Source organism: Rhagoletis zephyria, unplaced genomic scaffold (genome assembly GCF_001687245.7).
Source record: "Rhagoletis zephyria isolate East Lansing unplaced genomic scaffold, Rhagoletis_zephyria_1.1 Rzeph_scaffold_00875, whole genome shotgun sequence".
Classification (NCBI taxonomy): domain Eukaryota; kingdom Metazoa; phylum Arthropoda; class Insecta; order Diptera; family Tephritidae; genus Rhagoletis; species Rhagoletis zephyria.
In genome coordinates, this window is record NW_016157959.1 from 58,533 (window position 1) to 80,380 (window position 21,848).

At 38.1% G+C, this 21,848-nt stretch overlaps 2 protein-coding genes across 6 annotated transcripts in view; one reads left to right on the top strand and one right to left on the bottom strand.

Annotated features, from left to right (window-relative positions):
- LOC108361890 (bromodomain-containing protein DDB_G0280777-like) overlaps positions 1-3,919 on the bottom strand; it is a 44,680-nt gene extending 40,761 nt beyond the window's left edge. The window contains exons 1-2 of the mRNA XM_017614665.1: positions 3,900-3,919; positions 3,658-3,804 (exon numbers count right to left, since the gene is read on the bottom strand). Of these exons, the coding sequence (XP_017470154.1) occupies positions 3,658-3,804; positions 3,900-3,919 (167 nt within the window). The remainder of the gene's footprint in view (positions 1-3,657; positions 3,805-3,899) is intronic.
- Positions 1-20,976, top strand: part of LOC108361881 (uncharacterized) — a 35,663-nt gene extending 14,687 nt beyond the window's left edge. The window contains exons 4-11 of one of the 5 annotated variants that reach the window (XM_017614650.1): positions 7,341-8,087; positions 8,274-9,409; positions 9,606-9,803; positions 9,852-10,431; positions 10,546-11,336; positions 11,843-13,523; positions 17,258-18,175; positions 18,981-20,976. In XM_017614650.1, coding sequence (XP_017470139.1) covers positions 7,359-8,087; positions 8,274-9,409; positions 9,606-9,803; positions 9,852-10,431; positions 10,546-11,336; positions 11,843-13,523; positions 17,258-18,175; positions 18,981-20,801 — 7,854 coding nt within the window. In that variant the 5' untranslated portion in view covers positions 7,341-7,358 and the 3' untranslated portion in view covers positions 20,802-20,976. Of the gene's footprint in view, positions 1-7,340; positions 8,088-8,273; positions 9,410-9,605; positions 10,432-10,545; positions 11,337-11,842; positions 13,524-17,257; positions 18,176-18,980 lie in introns of all 5 variants that reach the window. The other 4 variants (XM_017614648.1, XM_017614651.1, XM_017614652.1 and 1 more) reach the window with 4 other exon arrangements.
- Positions 20,977-21,848: the final 872 nt, after the last annotated feature.

Sequence of the window (21,848 nt, forward strand, 5' to 3'; positions counted from 1 at the left end):
TTTTTTATTGCTGTGTTTTCGGGGTTTTCCCACAACATTTTTCATTCGAAAAAAAATTTTTTAACACAAAAAATCTTCAAATTTTATTATGCAGTAAAATGTTAAGTACTCCAGTTAAGGTATACCCAACACCCGACAAAAGGAAAAAAATAATAATTAAAAAGTAAAAATAAAAAACATAAAGAACACTCCTACCTACAAACCAAGAAAAAGTCTAACAGTGGAATAAAAGCAAAAAAATGTCCACAAAACTAACCATAAATCTATTTAATACATTACCGCTTTAACGCTCGCACTTCCTGTCAATGTTCGTGCTGTCCTGCACTTCGTTACGCTGCGAAACGCTTGCACGTACGGGTTGCCTTCGCCCTCACCACCACACTATTGCCGCGCAAGAGCACTCGCGGTTTGTCGCGGTACGAATTATGCTGCTGTGGAGACAAAAGTCCACCCCGCAATTGCAACAGCTTAAAATATTAACTTGCCACTCGAAGTGGGTGAGAATTCTGCTGTTTTTTTTTTTTGTTTTTTTTTTTTTTACCGCACTGCCTTGCTGCCTTTTACACTGTGCACTCGCGCTTACTTCCTTCCTTTCTATTTCCTAATAATTTCAAAGTTGACATAAAATTCAAATTGTTTAGATAACGAGGGAAATTACGAGTATAGCAAAAGTAGGAGCGTCGAAAGAGAAAGAAAATTGGCTCGTAAAATAATTTAAAATATTTACATGGTATGCGCTTTAAAGGCATTATGCACAAAAGCACGTGAGTTTAAATTTCATACCTTTCTGGCGTATGAACGTAAAACAAAAGAATAAATGCGAAATAAATAATTTATTAAAATAAATTCCGCGGTATTTCTGAATAAACTCTGTAAATCCTACGAATCAACATGTGTGGGGGGNTTGGGGGGGGGGTGCCATTAAGCACGCGTAGTCAGTAATTTCGCACGTGCAGCGCAAAATGATGTTGAAATGCGTGTATTTATTTATGAATAAGGAAATGTTACGTATCCGCCACCGACCGACATTTATGTACACATGTATGTATGTACATAGGTATGCGCATATTTCGTTGAAATTGCGGCGGCATTTGCAACGCTTAAGGATTCAACGCCCACTCCCCCCCCTTCCCTCGGCGAGAGTGCAAACAATTTTTATTTACATAATTTTGTGGTGGTGTTGACTGTTGGGTTGTTGTCGTTGTTGGTGCTATTAATGTTGTACAATGTACATATATAGCTTATATGTTTTGTTATTTTTTTTTTGCAATGCGTGCTTTATAAAATGACAGTAGGCACATAAATAAATGCCTTCAACACCAGCAAACTGCGTACGTGAACATTATTGTGGTAACTCTGTGTGGAAATGCGACTATACACTGGCGGCAGAAATAATAGACTCGTCGTACATTGAAGAGGTTTGGCTATATTTCATTAGTTTATTTTATGTTTAATATTTTTTTTTATAAAAGCACAGGTAGTTATACAACAAACATCACATAAATCTGCTTTTCAAACTTTAAACAAAAATTATAAAATTTCGACAAATTTTCAAACTCTTTATTCAGAAATTTTAGAAAAATTATTGGTATGCAGTTTTGTAGCCCATTCAATTTTAGTATAATAAAGTGTGAGTTTTAAGTGGCTAGAAAATACCGTTGTTTTTTNATTCTCTTCCATATAAAAAAAAAATTACCGAGCACACTTTGTGTCAACATTGCACAGAAGATAGAAATTACATCTTCTTTGATCGATTCGAGTCAGAAATCTGGTAACTGCATAAAAAAGGGCTGAATTGTGATGAGCATTTTTTGAATTGACTCATGAATAGATAAACAAAAATACCAAAAAAACGATCGCATTTATTATTACTCTGTAGAATACTTTAGGATTGGCATATTTTACTTATGTACATTCTCGTTGCTTCCAAAAAATTTAATTTGTTTTGGTTTTCGGCTACCTGACTTCTTCGTCGGATGGCTATGAGTATGAGTAATTTGGTAGGAGTAATCTTGTTGTTGCAGCTGTTGCTCATTTTTATCAGTCTACTTAACGTTGTCAACATTGGCCCAGAAAGTAGACAATCGTCACGTTGCCTCCTCTCCTTCATAGCGTGCGTAGTGGGTAACAAAATTTTATGTCGCCGCAGTGCGTTTTAGTAGGCCATTTTATTATTCATACATACATATGTATATTCATATGTATATATATCTTCTAGCTTTGTCCTTACCCCTTCCTCTGTACCCGCCTTTTCATCTTAATTTAATATGTACTTGCATATTTTTCACTATTCCAAAAGCTACCAACTATACTTAGTTCTTTCTCCAGTTCTCAGCAACATTTAACAAAAACAAAAATTAACAGTATAATGTCATTTGCGTCCCGTTTATTTCCCAGCTATCGTCAACTTAATGCCTTTACTTGCTTTCTTGTGTGCTTGCTTGAATGTCCTTTCGCGTCATCCCAGTGGAATTAGCTTTGGCGCTACCTTGCAAAACATTTATTCGCGCATACTTGTGTATATATGTACATTAGGGTTGTCCAAAAACAGTAAAGTCGGAATTGTAATGCTCTCAGCCCCCTAGGGTTGTTCTATATCTATTTTTTATAGGGAAAAAACAAGTTTTCGTAGAAATGGTATAGAAATCTTGAAAATCAATATTTTTCGATCGGAAACTCTGTTTCTCTTCAGGAGACTTTTAATAATAATACCTAACTGTTTATTTAACCATTTTTAATACAAATGATTTTTTGTTGGTCCTCCCCTTGAATTTTTCGGCGTTTTTGTGGGGTTTTATCAGACCTATAAATTATTGCTGCGATGAAAAAATAGTTAAATAAACAATTGGGTATTATTACTGGGAATCTTTTGGGGAGAAACAGAGTTTTCTGAAAAATATTGATTTTTAAGATATTTCTAAGAAAAGTTGTTTTTTTCACAAATATAAAACTTATGGAAAACATTGAGCGCTTAGAGCGACCTCTAAATTTTTTTTGATAGAACATAAAAGTTCCGACTTAACATTTTCACATGTATTTTTGGACCACCCTAATGTACATACATACATATGTATGTAGATATATACTCGCACATCTGCATCAGGACGTGCCTCAGTTAGTTTTCTACTAATTTCACTAAAGTTTTATCGCTCATTCGCTTTTGTCATTGTCATTTTTATTTCCATTTTGATTTTATTTTAATTCTGTTGGCTTTGTCTACGCTGGATATATGTACATATGCTGCCCGCATTCATATGCACAAGCATGCAAACAATAAAGGAGTTCATCTTTTGTCCTTTGCACAGTTTGCTCTGCGAATTCGTTGACCTTTACTGTTCGTACATGTGTATGTACTAATGTATGTATGTATGTATGTACTTTTATTGCTGCCTCAATCGCTTTGTTTTTGAACGGGTGGGTGTGTGTCTGCATTATTGCCTTTGTCTTCATTAAAGTTTATGGCTGTTGCTGTTTTTAAATACTTTGTCCGTACGAAATGTCCTGTCGTGCGTTACACACTCCTGCAATAATTGACTTAAAGGCAAGGCAGTTAAGACACACGCCTATACATGTAAGTACATGTATTATAGGAAGTTCATCCAGCCAATAAAGCGACCATATTAACAAGCAGCGCTTGCTGATTTTAAAATGCACTACATATCCTTGTCGTCACTGAGGCGATAATGATTACGATTATGTTTACGATTGTAAATACCATAACCATTAACATTACGATTATCATTACCATTACTCTTACGATTACCATTACGATTACTTTTACCACTATCATTACCATTACCATTACTATTACCAATATCATTGCCAATAATAATACAATAATTAAATACAAAAAAATACAATACCATTACCATTACTATTACGATTACCATTACAATTACTGCTTTATTACCATTACCATTATGATTATGGTTACGATTACAATTGTAATTACGATTACCTATGCCAATACAAATAAATACGAATACGAGAACTACCCAGTAGATAATTTGAGGAGCTAAAAGCCCTTCTAAAAGTTCTTGCTGAGAGTCAAGGTGCTTTCCCCTTTATATTCCTTTCTCCTTCTTTTTTTATGAAGTAGCACAAATTGAACGGCTCGATACTCATCAGAAAGCTTTTTTGGGGAGTTCTTTCGGAGCTGCTTCTTTAATTCATAAAAATCATACACTCTTATTTACATAGCTATTTATTTAAGGTGCATATCAGATAAGTTTTATTGCAATTTAAAATGTATATTTTTGAATTAATTTGTAATGCTAAATAATAAGGATACTGAGAGCAAACTCATTAATGTCATGATTCGGCATTCGATAATTTTCGCCACTATTTTTTGTTGTAAATTTACTAAATTGTCGACTAAATCAATCGCAAGCTTGATAATTTGAGCGAAACAAGCGTTAGAACATCAGCAGACTTCTTTCTTTCCTTTGTGCGCTGTAATTTTTGGACGAGACAATTAGATTGGTTTTACACGGTTCAAGTATTGAATTAAATTGTGCTTGCAAGTGGAAGCGAGAGGGTGAGAAGAAAAGGGAGTCAAGTCGTTTCGAGTTTCGTGCTTTACTTCTGGCATTTTCGCTGTCTCCCATTTAAAGAACCAGAAAAGTGTATTCAACAAAATTGAAGCGTGTAAAAACAAATTAAGGACCCAAAAGAGAATGAACAAGAATTGTTTGAATCATGTAAATCGGATCTTAATTACGAAAATGAAGAGCTAGGTGCATTCGAAGTTAAAAGGGCTACCGAGTTAACGAATAACAATTTATTACATTAATGAGTTTGATTTGAATACCCTTAATAAATATAAACTTACACATTAGCGTAAATTGTGGATAGGAAAAGCGCGCTTTGGTAAGCCTTTCAGAATGGTTTTACTTAACAAGGCCTACATAAATTATCTACTGGGTAATACCGAATAAGAATCATATGATTTCTCAAATCAAAGTTGCTTGGGTACTTCTTTATATCTGGCAACCGTGACACATTAGTAACCAAAAACAAACCTCCTTAGGTATCTACGTACACTCCTCGTCATTTGAATAGCGCACCCTTTAGTATTTACAGTTTTCCTTTTGTTTATTTTATCTTCATTAATTTTTTATAAGAATAGGTCCACTGCCATATTCCTCGGACTAAAACTAGTAAAACTGTCAAAAAATAAAAATTCGTTCAGAGTGAGAGAGTAACACTGAATAGTGCGGTATCATTTTTTAGTAAAAACTTGTAACTTCTGACAGCCTCAACATAACCTCCAAATTTGGTTGTCAATTTTTGCTTATTTTGTATGCAAACACGCTCAGCTCACTCATGTAAATAATTTCAAATTCATTAGATGTCACTTGAACAAGTAATTAAGTTCTTTTCAACATGTATTAGCAGCGTGCACTTTTCTTTTGTTAACAATTTGGTTGTCAAACAGACAAAACCTGGATCGTTTGACACATTTATCCAAATTTACCAGCGAAAAATTTTCGGACTAAAACTAATAACTTTTGATAGAGAGAGGATCTTATTTACTCTCTTTTCCTCTCAGTATAGTCAGAAAACCGATTATGAGGTGCAATCCCGTATTCCTCAGACTAAAACTAGTAAAACTGTCAAATAATAAAAATTCGCTCAGAGCGAGAGAGTAACATTGGAAAGTGCGGGATCGCTTTCTAGTAATAAGTGGTAACTTCTGTCAACTTCAACATAACCTCCAAATTTTGGTTGTAAAGTTTTGCTTATTTTATGCGTAAACACACTCAGCTCACACATATAAAGAACCAAACAAAATTTTCAAATTGTTTAAAATCCACTTAAACAAGTAATTAAATACTTTTCAACATGCATTAGCAGAGTGCACTTTCCTTTTGTTTACAATTTGGTTGCCAAACACACAACAGCTGATTGTTTGACACATTTACCAGAACTTAGGTTTGTTCGCCGAGCAAAAAATTTGTACGAATTTGTACGAAAAAATTTTGCCAGCAAGAATTTGCAAACACGAAAAACATGTGGTTGTGGCGCATGGTTGCATTTTTGTCTACAATAATTTGAATAAATTAGTTCGTTAAATTTAAAAATTTATAAACACGAGCGATTTTTTTATGAAAAAAGGAAGTAAATAATTGTTGATATAATTAATTTAGTTAATTCCAATGATTTGAACTTAATTCGGCTGAAAAAAATGGTATTCGCAATCGGAATGCAATTGCAACCAGAGTCGATTTAAGAAACCCGACAGCTAGTACGATGAAGAAATTGAAATGTATGTTAAAGAAAGTCAGAACAACAAGAAATATACATGTATATCCTGTTTTTGGCCATCCGAAAGAATTTTAAAAATTCGATAAAAATTTTTTATGTTTGAAATGCAACCGTGGACGCCAGCTGGCAGCGAAACTTGCAAATTCCTGCAAATTTGCGTTCGTGCAGAAATTTGCAAGTTTCTCAACATGAGAGAGAATTTGAGAGAATTTTTTCTTACTCTCTGATATTTTGAGTGTTGGATAATTCTTGCTGGATTTTCGACGAACAAACCTCTTGCCAGCAAAAAATCTTCGCACTAAAACTGGTAACTTCTGACAGAGAGAGGACATTTTTTACTCTCTTTTTTGTCCTCTCAATAATCAGAGAACCGAGTACGGGATCGATTTCCAGTAAAATCTGAATGATTCTGACTATTTCTGACTATTCCGGACACGTACGGGATCACAACTTTTAGTAGAATATTTAAACCATAAAAGTGCCACTCAAAGATTTAAGGAAAATTTCTATTATCTAATGTTTATATTAAATCGGCGACCGCCATCTTTTGCTTTGTTATCAAAATCACTAAAAATTAAAATTTGGTTTAAAAAAAGTCGTTGGAATGTACTGTTATTTGAAAAGCAACACTCACCTGATTGCAGCACAAACACTTGCTTACCTACATACTTGTTTACTCAATCGTACTAGTACTCCGAAAAAATAAACAAACACTTGCGCCGGCGTCAAACTTTGCCGCCATTCAACAGCTGCCTATCTAATTGGAATCTACTTATCCGGTGTTTATGTGCGCCTACTCAGCTGGATTCACTGTGGTATGGAAAATTTACTTGCCTCAAAGAAACTCGAACCGATCGCATGAGCCAAGTTTTAGGCCAAAGAAATTTTTATTACGCAAATTAGTGAAGAATAAAGAAATTCATTTAACTGCGATCCATCGAACAAAAAACAACGAAACAGGCAGCAATCTAATTTAGTGAAGTCTACTGATTTGTTAGACTTTTTTAGTACCTATTTTTGCAAACGAAACTTTTTGTGCAGCTTTTAATTATTATTTTCTCTCTTAATTACAGTTGCAAAAAAATCAAGTTATGGAACTACCCTCGATGGTGCAACGCTCTGGCGACACGCTAATTGTGCGCAGCGTCGTCAGTGGTAATCAATTGTATTTGGATCAGGGTGCCGCCTCCACGAAAAACAATAATAACCACAAGCATAGTAGCGCTTCGCCGTTGCAGCAGCAGCAGCAATCGCAATCGAGTGGCACCGCCAACTTGTCAACTACTGCACTGGAACAATTAGAGCGCTATCGTGCCGCAGCTGCACAGTATCACCTACAACAACAACAGCATCAGCAACACCAAAATGCCGCACAACAGCAACAAAATGCGGTTGCTTCGGCGGTAGCTCATCAGCAGGCTATGGAACTGAAAGATGAGGGGCTGCCACAATGTAAAATCAAGCGCAATTACAGCTGCAGCTACTGCACCTACTTCACGCAAAATCCACGATACCATCTTACGCATCTGCGAGACGTTCATGGCGAAAAAATCGTCATCAATAAGTGCAAGCTGTGCCTGTATGCGTCGCGACATTTTCAAAAGTTGGTGCGGCACATGAAAATGGTGCACGGCTGCACCGATGGTGTGGCCGGTGGACACGGGCAGCCGCGTGGCAAGCGCGGTATGAGTCGGGAGGCACGCAAGCGCAAGTTGGAACAAAGCGTGGGTTTGGGCGCAGCACCGAGTGATATGAGTGTCAGCAGCGGAGGCAATGTCGTAATGAGTGAAGGTGTGTCGAAAATGCCGACTTATGAGCAGGTGAGTTAAGGGGAAATTCGCAAAAAAAAATGTTTGGGGATCTGAAAATTAAATAACTCAAGGTGCCTCAAATTGCAACTACTATTGCTTAGATAACCATAGTTAAAACCAACTCATCTATGTACATACATATAAAATAAAAATCATCTGTAGGAAACTAATAAAATCAACCCTTTAACCTTACAGGTTAAACGCGAACTAGAGCTGCAGCGCGAATCTCTTATCGCCGTTGTTTATGAGCGTGAGTTACAGGCCCAGCGTGAGCGTGAACTAGAAGCCCGTCAACAGGCACAGAATGCGTACGAACAAGAAATGCAGGCAGCAACAGCAGCTGCTGCTTCAGTGGCTGCATCCGAAGCACAACGTCGTCAATCGCCAGCTAATGCAGCCACTCCCAGCAGCATCAGCAGCAACAATGCAAGTGCCTCTGCAAATGGCTCTAGCAGCAATAACGGCAGCGGAAATCTTCCAGCTTTTCAATTGCCACCAGCTCATCAGCAGTCACTTACGGCACATAACCGCACCATTGAGCTTTCACCATCACCCACCGACTCAGTGTCGTCTGGGAATGGAGCTGACGCCGCTACCGCAGCTGCATTGCATTCCAGTGGGGTTTCACTGACCTACGTTGGAGATGAGCCCACCCAGAATAGGCTGTTGAAGTGTAGCCTTTGCGATTTCACCACCCTCTTCCGCGCACAATTGGTAGATCACGAATTAGACGAGCATTGTAAAACGAAATTTTTCCGCTGTGAGAAGTGTTCGTATGTAACACACATTAAGGCACGGTTCAGCAAACACGTCAAATATCACTCCATGCCTATGATTAAATGTGTTACGTGTGATTTTCGTACTCCTTATAAGTGGAATCTTGATCGGCATATGAAAAATCATGGGGGCGCAGGTCCATTCAAGTGTGCTGCCTGCGATTTTACAGCCGATATCAAGCAATCGCTGACGGTGCACGAAATGAATCATCATGTGCCACCGGTTGGGCATGCAGCGGGCATGTCGCTGGGACGACGACCAAACAAGGTCGGTGGTACAGATTTACGTGAAGATTTTCTAAGCGATTCTGTTGATTTGTTGGAGGATCATTTCAATAATAACAATCTCGATGAATACGATGAAGCGTTCGTAGCCGCAGAGCCTTATACCAAACGTAGCAAATATGACGAGGAAGAACCGACCGATTTGTCTGCGAAAGGTGGCTCCTCCGACACGTCGTCAGTGCATAATCAAAGTTTGAGTGTATCATTAACGCCAAAAGCAAAGCGGCCAATACCGAATCTCATTCCGATACCGAAAAATAATGGACCAAGGTGAGTTTTATCGGAGACTGAGCAAAATTTATTTATATTACTTCACTTATTAACTATTGTATGCAAGATTTTCAAATGCCTAATTTTGAGTTGTGAATTTTTTCAAGACGGTGTGATATAAAATAGGAAAATTTTAAGCTTCACCTTTACTTTGGTCGTCTTGTAATGTATGCTTTCCTCCCTTATGAATTCACAGCATTATGAATCTTCCCAAGGAGTTCGCTGCCTCGCGTAGCTCCCTTACCGATATCGCTTCTATGTTCTTCAATGATAAGCAAATCTCCGAGATGTTGCAGCCACTCGAAAAATCGGACGCCGCTCAATTATCACCAACTCCCACCGTTGCGTCCACATCCAGCCATGCTTCTCGCAGTTTGCTACACAAGAAACCCACACCGGGTGGCAGTTTCTTTGACAAATTGAAATCCTCAGCGTTGGCAGGACCAAGCGAGAATCTCATCTGTCCATGTGGTCATATGGCCAAGTGTCTGTCAGAGTCGATCATCCACCGCAAAACATGCAATTTCGCTGCTATCGCCGAAGATGATGTTGAGGAGGAGCAAGATGATGCAGACGATCGCCTGGAAATAGATTTTGCCGATGATGAAGATCGACAATCGCATTCGGCACTTAATTTGAGTGTAACCGGTTCAACGCGTTGCCAGCATTGTCGCCATCGTTGCAAATCATCTGCAGATCTGTTGAATCATCTCAAGCAATGCACCGAGGCTAGTCGATGTGGCAATGACTCTTTCGATTCAATGTCTGGTGACAGCAATGCCGGTCGTGTTGGTGGTGCTGACTCCACTAATGACCAACATCCGATGGAGAATCGCGTATTCATCTGGAATAAAATGCCTGGTGGTGACACTGGGCAGCGTGAAGGAAGTCAGTGCTCGGATAGTCGGGGGCAGACAAATAATACCGCAGAATCATCGGGTAGCAGCGCACATGGCGCTAGCAGTGCAACTTGTGAAGAGAATAGCTATTATGGTGTTGAAACGGCGCCAGGTTATGGTGAGGTGAGTTAACGGTTTTTCTTCTTTACCATAATTTAAATCAATCTCTCAACCGCCTCAAGCAACCGGTTTGAGTGTTAGGTACAAAATGAAATTTGAAACTTTCACTCTCTACAGGTAACGAAAAAGATGACGCCGGAAGAAGAAGCAGCTAATTCGTCTTTGAAGAAAGTATACAAGTGTCCGCACTGTTCTTTCTGGGCCTCAACAGCTTCGCGTTTTCACGTACACATTGTCGGTCATTTGAATAAGAAACCATTTGAATGCTCTCTCTGTTCATATCGTTCCAATTGGCGTTGGGATATCACCAAGCACATTCGCCTAAAGACCATACGTGATCCCAGCCACAAGAATGCACGTGTGCTCATGAACGACGAAACGGGTCGTCGTAATTACACCAAATACAATAAATACATCACATTAATGAAGGTAACCGAAGAAGATGGCGATCCAAAGTTAATGAAATCGGGCGAAATGACACCAAATCAGGTAGCTTCGTTATCCTTTATCAACGATTACAATAAAAATGTGGTACCTAATGCCTTGACATCTACCCATTTGAATGGCATCAAGGAGGATATAACACTGGAGCCAATACCATCGAAATCTAGCGCCGGTGTTAATAATAGTAGTGGTAATAATAATGGCAACGATCAGTTAGCCGACGGTTTCATACGTTTACCATTGCTAGCGACTATGATGAATGCTGCAATGGCACAACAACACCATCAACAACAAAAAGACTCCGAACAGGGTCAAGCAACAATGATTACACCCTCAGTAACTATTTCCGCTGTTAAGCGTTCGCCACCGCCTCTTATGAAGCCTAGTGATGATCTGGTCACAGATGTGCGCCAGGAGGGCAACGAAAAGAAAACATTCTATAGGTGTCGCAAGTGCACTTTTCGGTGAGTAAATGAGGAGAAAATTTTTGGTTTTTACTTTAATTTTTTTTTTATGTAATTTGGGGTGATTTACTTCACGGTATTTTACTTTCACTTAACTGTACTTTACTTTACTTGTCGGTTTTTTGGTTTATTTTGCTGTATATTACTTTTCTTTATTTTATATTTTATTTTATTTTATTTTTTTTTTATTTTATTTTTTTTTTATTTTATTTTTTTTTTATTTTTTTTTTTTTATTTTATTTTTTTTTATTGTGATTTGTGTTACATTGTTTTGCTTAACTTACTTTGTTATACGTTACCCAAATTTAGTGTACTTTACTGTACTGTATTGTACTATAGTGTACTTTATTGTACTTTAGGGTACTTTATTGTACTTTAATGAACTTTATTACTATAAAGTACTATAATATCTATACTTACTATATTTTTCTTTACTGTACTTTATTTTAATTTGCTTAACTCCAAATTTTTTACCGTTCTACACTTATCTTTCCCACCTTTCCCAGTCATGCAAATCGTGATGCCGTACTCGCCCACGTCAAGATACATTACCAGGATCCTAACTACCCTATAGTAACAGCTACAGCATCTACTTCACCCAAGTCGGCGAACTCTCAGCAGCAACAACAACACAACACACCACTTCAAGTGGCCGTTAATCCAAATATCTATATGAACAAAGTTCTCGCCGCTATGTGCCTTTCCCAGCAGCAGCAACAACAACAACCGCAACCCAACTCGAATTCTTCAACGAACACTGATCAACAGCAGCAGCAACAACAACAACAACAACATTCCATACTCTCCGCCGGCCTACTGCAACAAGCGATGCAAGGAGCACCGCCAAATTCACCACTAGGCTGCCTGGCATTATCGCTAGCCGGCAAGAGTCCTGCCAAAGCAACTGCTTCTATTTTAGAGCACGGTGAGCAGAAATCGATACAAAACGAGGCAAGTGCCCAAAGGCCAACGTCGCCCAAACAAAACAACCAAAGCAACTTTCACAATAGCTTAACTATAGCTTCATCGTCGACATCGTCTTCTCCACACTCCTCTGGCGGCAGCAATTTTGGTGTTGGTGTTGGTGGTGGTGGTGGTGCTGGAGTTGGTATGGTCGGTGCGGCCACATCAGCATCATCGTTGCAACATTTGTTAACTTCACCGCGTGGCACTTACGCATCATCCTCCGTACATTCACTACGCAATCAACTGCATTCGCCTACAATCAGCAACAACAACATTAGCAACACCATTGGTGGTAGTGTTGGTGTTAGTGGTCATACTACTAATAACAATAATAGCAATAAAAATTTGGTAATGGGTGCATTAACGGTAACGAAACACACCAGTGAAAGCGAAGCGAGACACAATGTCTTCGATTCACCCACAGCCACAGCAGATGCAAGCGGTGGCGCCGCTGCTTTATTACATTCATCACCAAGTGCTAGTGCTGCACTCAACACGCCCAGTGCCACAACAGTAACTACACTTCCTACTACTCTTACCAGTTCTAATACTACCACTAGTGCATCTCTGGGAATAAAGTCCACTAGCAATCCATATCATATGCAAATGGGTCTCATCGGTGCTTCATCTATTTCCAATAGCAACAACAACAACAACAGTCATAATGGCGCTATCACCTATTTGGGTGGTAGTCAAAGTAGTGGTGGTGGTGGTGGTGGTGGTGTTGATGTCGTTGGTACTCATAGTGATAATAATAATAGTCTATGTATTGGTGGTATTATATTTGGTTCTAATAATTCTACTACTACTACTACTAGTTTAAATCGCAATACTTCCATACCTCCTACTACTACTACTACAGCAACAACAGTAGCTAGCAGTCGCCCAACTGCTGGCAGCAGTGGTGGTGGTACAACATCATCTTCATCTAATTTGTTATTAAGTTCGGCTACAGTGGCGGCGGCGGCGGCAGCGGCAGCATCGACTCTTTATGCGTCCAATGCGGTCACATTGTCACCGCCCTCGGCGGCATCGTTATGTATTTCCTCGACCAATGCATCGTCGGCTAGCAATTTCAATCAAACACAAAATCTCAATCAAAATCAAATTCTGAATAACAATTGTAGTAATTTATTAGTTAACGACAGCGAGCGACGTGAACCGTCGCCGTATCGTTGCGGTCATTGTCATCAAGTATCAAATTGGAAGCATGTCATTCAGGTATTTTTATACTTACTCGGTTTATGTACTAATCGTAACTTGAAAGCACTTAACACATTTGCCATTTCTTTTTCATATACTTATGTATATTGCATATAAGTTTTTACAAAAAAAACAAATTTCGCAAATTTCCCTAACAAAATACGGGGTATAGCTGCGTTATTGCAAAAGGCAGTGTAAAGATATATATAATGAAAATGAATTTAAGACTCGGCTCGAAAAAAGAAATTATACATATGTTAAAGGAAAGCGTTTTTTTAACCACCTACTTTATGTAAAGTAAGTTGTATATTCGAAGGTTTTGTAAATGCATTTTCGATCCGATCTAATCCAAAAATATGACGAGTAGAAAAGCTGATTCACAGAGAAAAAGAGCTATTGTTTTGTAGCAATTTGTAAAACATGATTTTTTGATGATAGCAAATTTTTCATTCCCAGTAAATGTATATTAAATTGGAATTTTTCTCAATCCGCCTAGTCTATGCGTCGCATACGTACCTTCCTTCATAAATTTAATTTTAAATCAATCAGTCTTGAATGGATACGAGTATCTGGCTCTTTGTTGATTAACAAACCACATTTGCTCATGTCTAAACTCTATGTAACTCGACAAACTAAGACAGTAATGAGGAACGCAAGATTTTACACTGCGAACGTATAAAACTATGCACTAAAGCAGCAATGACCAGATAAAGCTTTTAATATGTGCACGTCCGTCCATATTAAGTCTATAAAAAGATTAAAAAATCTAGCGCAAGATATTTTTTGGTCGATACTAAATTAATTCAATGTTGACTAGATAGAGCTTTTATCATTTGGACGTCTATGCCCGTAACGATCAGAGAAAGAACTTTTATACACGATGTACTACATAAATAGTTGGTATTTCTATTCAAAATCAATTGAAAGCACTGGTCTATATAAAACGGCGCTGACCAAAGAGAGCTTTTACAGAGATAGATATTTTGCTCTGAGAGTGTCTATAGAAAATCTATCAAAATATTTAAAAAAGCTTCTCCAGTGTGATTTGCTTTGATTGTGACTGATCTAAGATGTATAGAAAGCTTTAAAAAGCTCTTGTATACAGGGACAGCCAGGGAGGGATTAATTCTGTGCAAGCTCATTCAAATGCTACAGAAAGCTTTAAAAAGCGATTAACGCGGAAATGTTTGGGTCTCTAAATATCGTCCAAAAATATTAGAAAAACTATGCAAAATGAGTGTAGTATAGTAGTTAAAAGCTTCTAAAAGCTAAAAGCTAAAAGTGTCGAATAACTAGAGACGCCAAACAGAAAACAAATTAATCGATAACTGTATCGATGCGGTATAAAAAATATCATTGTGCAAAGAAGTTGTTGTCTCAAGTTGCAAGGAGTAGCTGGAGGTATTTTTAGCAAGGATCTGTATTGGCCTGCTGGGCTTCGAGAGTAATCGGAGGTTGTCTAAGAAGCTTTTGAAGTTCAGGAAAGTTTATCTCTCGATACTGGTAAACTAACCATCGCCCGTTTGTAAAATTAATAGAAATCTTAGAAAAGCACTGCCAAAGGTGAAATCACCTCCTTATCTGCACCTTGGCTGTCCAGCTTACGCAAGCTTAAGGCTCAGGCATCTCTCGCATCAATTTTTTTTTTTCCAGTTCCAAAATTGTCCTGAGGTGAAATACTCTCCCTTACTTGGCCCAAAATGATCCCAAACTAGTCCCAAAATGATCCCCTAACTGGTCCCAAATTTAACTAAATCGAATCTAGCCTCGAAATGGCCACAACTGGTCCCAAAATGGTCCTAAAATAGTCGTAAACCAGACTCGAAACGGTCGCGAAATGATCCTTAAGTATTACACAAATAATCCTAACTACACAGAATCTACCCCCAGAACTATGCCAGAGATGCTCATTTGTGCACATAAGCATCAATTGGGGATTTTCCGCTGGGTTAACGAAAATTTTAGATATACCGCAAGCTACGATGGCCTTAATAATGGATTCTCAATTTAGTCGATACAAAAATGTCATCTCTTAAATTGACAGTATTGCAGCATCTAGAAAAAATTATTCGATTTTTTTCAAAATTCATAGAACAAATTAGGGACGTAGGACGTATTCTTATCTCGAGAGAATCAGCTAGTTACTCGTTTTTATATCCCCTTTAATGCACGCCGCTTTTATTAGAACTTATATTCTCAAAATCAGACGCCGTTTAGCCAAACTAGTTTTTTTAGTTTATCTTCCAATTTTTAGCGCCCGAAAGCCCTCAATGTGTCGCGTCCGTTGGTTGCACGTCGCAAAAATTCAAAAAAATAAAAAATAAAAAAAAAATTAACACCTACCTACATTGAAACTTCCATTGTGTTTGTAGTGAAAATTGTAAACGTCCTACTGGTAAATATGTATATGCCAATTTTAATAAATTTTTGTCTCATGTTTACAACAACAATAACCGCATAAAAGTAACATTTCAAAAATATTGGTGTGGTTTGAAGCGTTTAATATTTTTTTATCTACATACAAATTTACTTCACATATTTATTGGTTATCGGTGTAAACGAATTCATTGGCTCGTTTTTTACTTAACGTTAATCATTAATAAAAATTATTGGTCCATTTAAGGAAGTCTACGTTTAAAATTTGGGTTTGGTGTATTATTCAATTAAAAACATTAGATTTTAAATACTTATATTTCCATTTAACACAAAATTCATAAAACAAAACTTTTAAATAAATATTAAATGTCTGAAATTGTAAAGGTGTCTGGTGCGCATTACACACATAAATCATCTTATCCATTTTTAACGTAAAAGTGTCTACGCCGAGGAAGTGTCCACGTTCACATATGCTTTTTTATGTTTTCGAAACAAAATATGCAGTAGGTGTATTCACTTATACCGGTAAAAGCGTCTCCAACCTCAAAAGTCACAAAATACACACCGTTTCAAAATTAAAAGAGCACCACATATTGAAAAGTTTTATCAAATTACTGTATTTTGGCTATTTAATTTTAATAAATTGGTTATAAAAAAATATAGTTTAGTATTCAGCAAATACCGTATACAAGTTTTAAACTTTGTGCAATATTAGAAAAAATAAAATTAAAATTAAATAAAAAAATAAAATTAAATAAAATAAAAATTAAAAAATAATGCGGCGTATTCTTGTTTTCGTACGCATCGAAAATCATGAAATATTCCTATCATTTTCAATACAAAAATTTCAAATTTTCGATTCGTATGAAATCCAGATTATGCCTCAATAATTGTTCAAACGTGCCAATATGCGGTGCGTTTATAATTTTGACACGATTTGTATTTATTGTAAGTAATTGCCTTAAACTAAAATAAGTAACGATCTCAAGGCACGTAAAATATTTTTGATAAATGTCGAACTTTATCCGCTTTAAGTGAAAACCCCTACTAACTCAACATTTATATAAAACATCAAAGTGTTTACAAATTTCTGCGTAAAGGGAGTTCCTTAAGTATGTTTAATTAATTTAAGTCTATTTTGCTTGTATTGATGTAAATTAAGTTTTATTTTCATTTTTATAGAAATATTTATTTTTCCACAATTTTATTACTCATAGATTTTATATCTTATTCATATAAAAGTTAAATTTACCATATACGTATGTGTGTATTTTTTTTTTTTTAATATATACATACATATTTTAGGCATTCTCCATGCCATTTGTTTAACCTCACTTTTTTTTCTCTCCTTCTCTTTCACTCTCTCCCACCCGCAGCGGCATTGTCGCTTGAAACACGCTGGCGACATACGCATCGAAACCCTTGATCGCACCGTCAACACCATCAACGAACGCAATGCGCCGCCTATTTATCGACCGCTCGGCAATGGCGCCTCGAATGAGACCAATTACGGGCTTACACTTAAAGCTTTACAGCAGCAGCAACAACAGCAACAACAGCAACAACAACACCACCACCACCAGCAGAAGCAACAACAACAATCGCCTCACACTTTAAACAACCTTTCTGGTCCGCCCAGCAACTCAGTACTTATGAGCAACAACAACAACAAAAACGAACAAAATCTGTTGCATTCACCACTCGCCGGTACCGCTGCCGCTAATGCAGCCACCACACCACAGGAGCTGCAGCAGGCCGCTGCTGCATATATAGCAGCCACTTACAAGGCTGCTGCAGCTGCAGGCAATGGATCGGCTGCAGCTGCCGTTGCAGCAGCTGCCGCTCTGGGTCTAAGCAGCGATGATTTGATGTTGCATCAGCAATTGCAGCAAAATGATCAAATTGAAATCACACGCCTACCGCCAGGGGTGGCCAATGCTGCACAGCAACAGCTGCAGCAACAAGCACAATCGCAGCAACAACAACAACAACAACAACAGCAGCAGCAGCTGAACTCCAAGTGCAAGCAGCAAAAGTGTCCTCTCTGTCCGTATATTTCGGAGAGCAAATCGCAGATGAATTATCATATTTCCTTGCATAAGCCCACCCAGTACGAATGTTCGTTGTGTACGTTCGTTTGCGCCAAGAAGCAGCATTTGAGCAGTCACATGCGCACCGTGCATCAGCAGCATAATTTAAGTGCGTCCAGCCAGTTGGGCAACATGAGTGCAGCCATTAATTCGATGGATTTCAGTATGGCCTTGCAATTGGCTGCGGTGGCGCAGGCGCAACAGGTAAGGATGTTGTGAATAATTACCCATTTAATGAAATTAAAAAAAATAAACGTTTTTCATTGCGTTAGTTGGCATTTCATCGATAAATCGTTAATCAATAGCTTAAAATAAAATAAAATCGATAAATACAGCTATACATATGTATATATGTATGAAAATATATTTATATAAAAAGATAAATCATTTTATATTAACTTTTATGTTTCATAAGCGAGTTGTGTACATATGTACGTTCGATATGGAATGCCGTGATCGCCCTGTTTAACCTCAAAAACTTTTAGTATCGATAAAATAAATCATCGGTAAACAAATACAATTTTCGATACCTACACAAAAAGCGTTTTGGTTTCGTTAGCGTGAAATTGTATCCATAAAACAAGTTATCGATAAATTAAATTGACGAAAAAATTTCGATTAACAAAGTTATCGATTAGTATGTTTATAACAAAATGTGTATGTATATCGCCATAATGCGTGTATATAAAGTGTACAGATATCGATAACGACACTGTTAAACATATATCTTCTACTATCGATAACAACAGTTACTAAGACAAAAAATATCATTTAATCTAAATTCATTTTAGTTATCACCTCAAAACGAGTTATTATCGATAAAAAGAATATCGATAAATTAAATTATCGGTAAATGAATTTAGAGCAATGATAATTGGTAGATTCCTATGATCTAGAAATATGTATATCGATAGTATTACCGATCATAATATCGTTAAATAATTCCATAATATCGATAAATGCGTCATGAGGTGAACATCGATAACAATTTTTTTTTTGTATTTTCCAGGACGCATCATCACTCTCCTCGCCATTGGCTATTGATCTAACAGCTTTAAAGCAGAAAATATCTGCTGTCCAACAACAACAACAACAACAGCAGCAGCAGCAACATCAAAAGCACCCACAGCAGCTACGCCAAACACCGACACCACAACAACAACAACAACAACAACAACAGCCACCCCTGCATTCGCACAACTCCAATGAAAACCAAATCAAACGAATACTTTATTGCCCTAAATGTCCTGCCCGTTACATTCAAAAATCCAGCGACACTTCGAACGCAAAAGCGGAACTAGAAGATCACATAAAATGCCACAGCGCAGGCGATGTACTGGATAATAACACCAGTAGTCCGCAAACATCGACGCCACCACCACCACCGCCACAACCAGCCTTCAAATGCGAATTTTGCGATTATGGCACCGTGCAGGAAGCACACTTACAGAAACACCGTTATGTGCACACACAACACTACCAAGATAAGTGCGCCGAGCTATACAAGCACGTGCCTGAAGATTTGGAATATGCTCCACCCAAACTAATGCAAATCACATTGGCCAAGAGCTTACAGCAGGCGCCTGAGACGATCTGGATTGTTGATAACGATTTGAATGATCAATGCAAGGATCAAATGCTGCAGCAGCAACAACATGCAAGCATTTCCTCATCGTCGATGATGCCCGCAGCGATAACAGCATCAACCGCAGTAAGCGCGGCGACATCACATTTCGATACAGCCAACTCGCTGCTGAAAAAGCAGCTGGAATCAGGCATGACTGGCGGTAATGCTGCTAGTGGAGCAATGCGCAGTTCGCCTGCGCCCACGACGCCTACACCCACACCTACGCCCAAAGAGCTAACCGCCGACGCCGATGATTCATCAAATATGCCATCGACCAGCGCTTCGGTAGCTACAAGCGATCTAGCTGTTGATGGTGGCAGTGATTTCACATCCAGCGTAGCATCGCCGGCGCCACTTGAGAAGTGCCTCTATTGTCCCTACGAAACAAAGCATACAACACTCTATAAAGCGCACTTGCAGCATCATATTTGCATTAGCAATCAAAGAGAGGCATACATCTGCGAACACTGCGATTACACAGATGCTAAGCAGGAGCATATTGAAGAACATACGCGCGTGCATTTCAGCGCAGTGGAAAAATTGAAGTCAGTAGCATTCTTCACCTCCTACGACAACTTGGAATTGAGTGTTGAACGCGATGAGAGCGCCGGCGACGAAGAAGCGAATGCAGCTGTAGACAGTGAATTGCAGAAAGATGCAACCAACGCCGGCAATGACGAGCGCACAGCGACAGCTGAAGCAACGGCTGCGCTGCAATTGAATATTAAACAAGAGCATAACAACAACAATGATGAGCATGTGGTAAATGAAAATGTGGCAAAGGAGCAGCAGCAACAAATGGCAAGTGCGCCAAAGAGCAGCAGCATTAAGGTGAAAGATGAGAAATCATCAACAGTAGCTGCTGCAGCGGAAAGCATTAAGAAGCCTTGCAACAAGATTATACTATACAAAAATGATGGCTGCTTAGCTATTAAGCGCGAAGGTGGCAGCAGCAACAGCAACAGCAACAGCAATGTGAACTCTAACGCTAGTAGCTGCGAAAATATTAGTGATCGCCTGCGTCGCCGCATAAGTCGTAATAATAGCAGCAACAATAGTCATATGAATGGCATTGGTGGTAGCACGAATAATAATAATAACAACAACAACAACCACAATAGCAACTGTAGCGATGAACAACAACAAAGCCATAAAACGATATTAGTGAATGCCAAAACTGGTCAGGTTATAAGTAGGAATTAAAAGCGGGAGTAATTACATACATAGCATAGATGTGTATGTATAGGATGCGTGTTGCAAGTAGAGAATGGGTCGAAAGAAGTTGATTGAACAAAGTGAACTGTACTTTGCGTTTGTTTTTTTTTTTTTAATTTAAGCGTGCTAAGATGGCCGCTTCGCTTAGAGGAAGTGGATATCAAAAAAATTAAGGGACATATTTTATTATTATTTTTGTTGCTTTTTGAATGCTAAAATTATGTAAATATTATTTCAAGCATTTGTTAATGTTGTTTTTGCTTTTATGCCAACACATTGCTTCCGAAACTGTTCTTGTTCAGGGCTGTGCTGAGTGCGTGATCTGCAACTGTGTTTCGATAATAGAAACTTGCACTATCGCTGATTTCAAATGAGTTGTTCCCCCCTTTTTCAAGACAGTCAGACTTCTGCTATCAACAATGATGTTAGAAGAATACAAGAGTAAAGCCAGTCACGATTTCTTAAAGTGAAAGGCGTACGAATATGGTTGTATATATTCAAATTCTTAACATAAATGTCTGTTCTATAAATCCACTATTTTTTTTTGGCAATCGCGGCGTTGGTGAAATAGCAATCATGTTATTTACAAAATCTTTGGAACAAAGGTGTTGTTCATCTGGCTTTGACCTGCTATTATCTCACAGCTTTCTTTTAACAGCGGTTGTTGTAGAGAATTTCACTGTGATAACCAAGGCGAGGTTCGAACGCTGTTGCTTAGCAAATGAGCTCACCATGCAACTAAACGCCAATCTACTACTCAAGACTACTCCAATAAAGTTTGCTTAGCCAGAAAATAGTATATTCACTGAAGTATATGTTTATGTATGTATATCCATAGGACCTTTTTAGATGAAAGACCTCACATTTTATTTTATTAAAAGTCCGCCGACACATTCAAACGAGTACCTGCACACCATGCTACAAAAGAGTTAAGTGCAACTCGTGCTTTCTAACTTAATTATGAATCCATAGATAATACAGCATGCCAGTGTTGGCGTAAGTCTGGCAATGAACATCAGATCAAAAGAGGATATA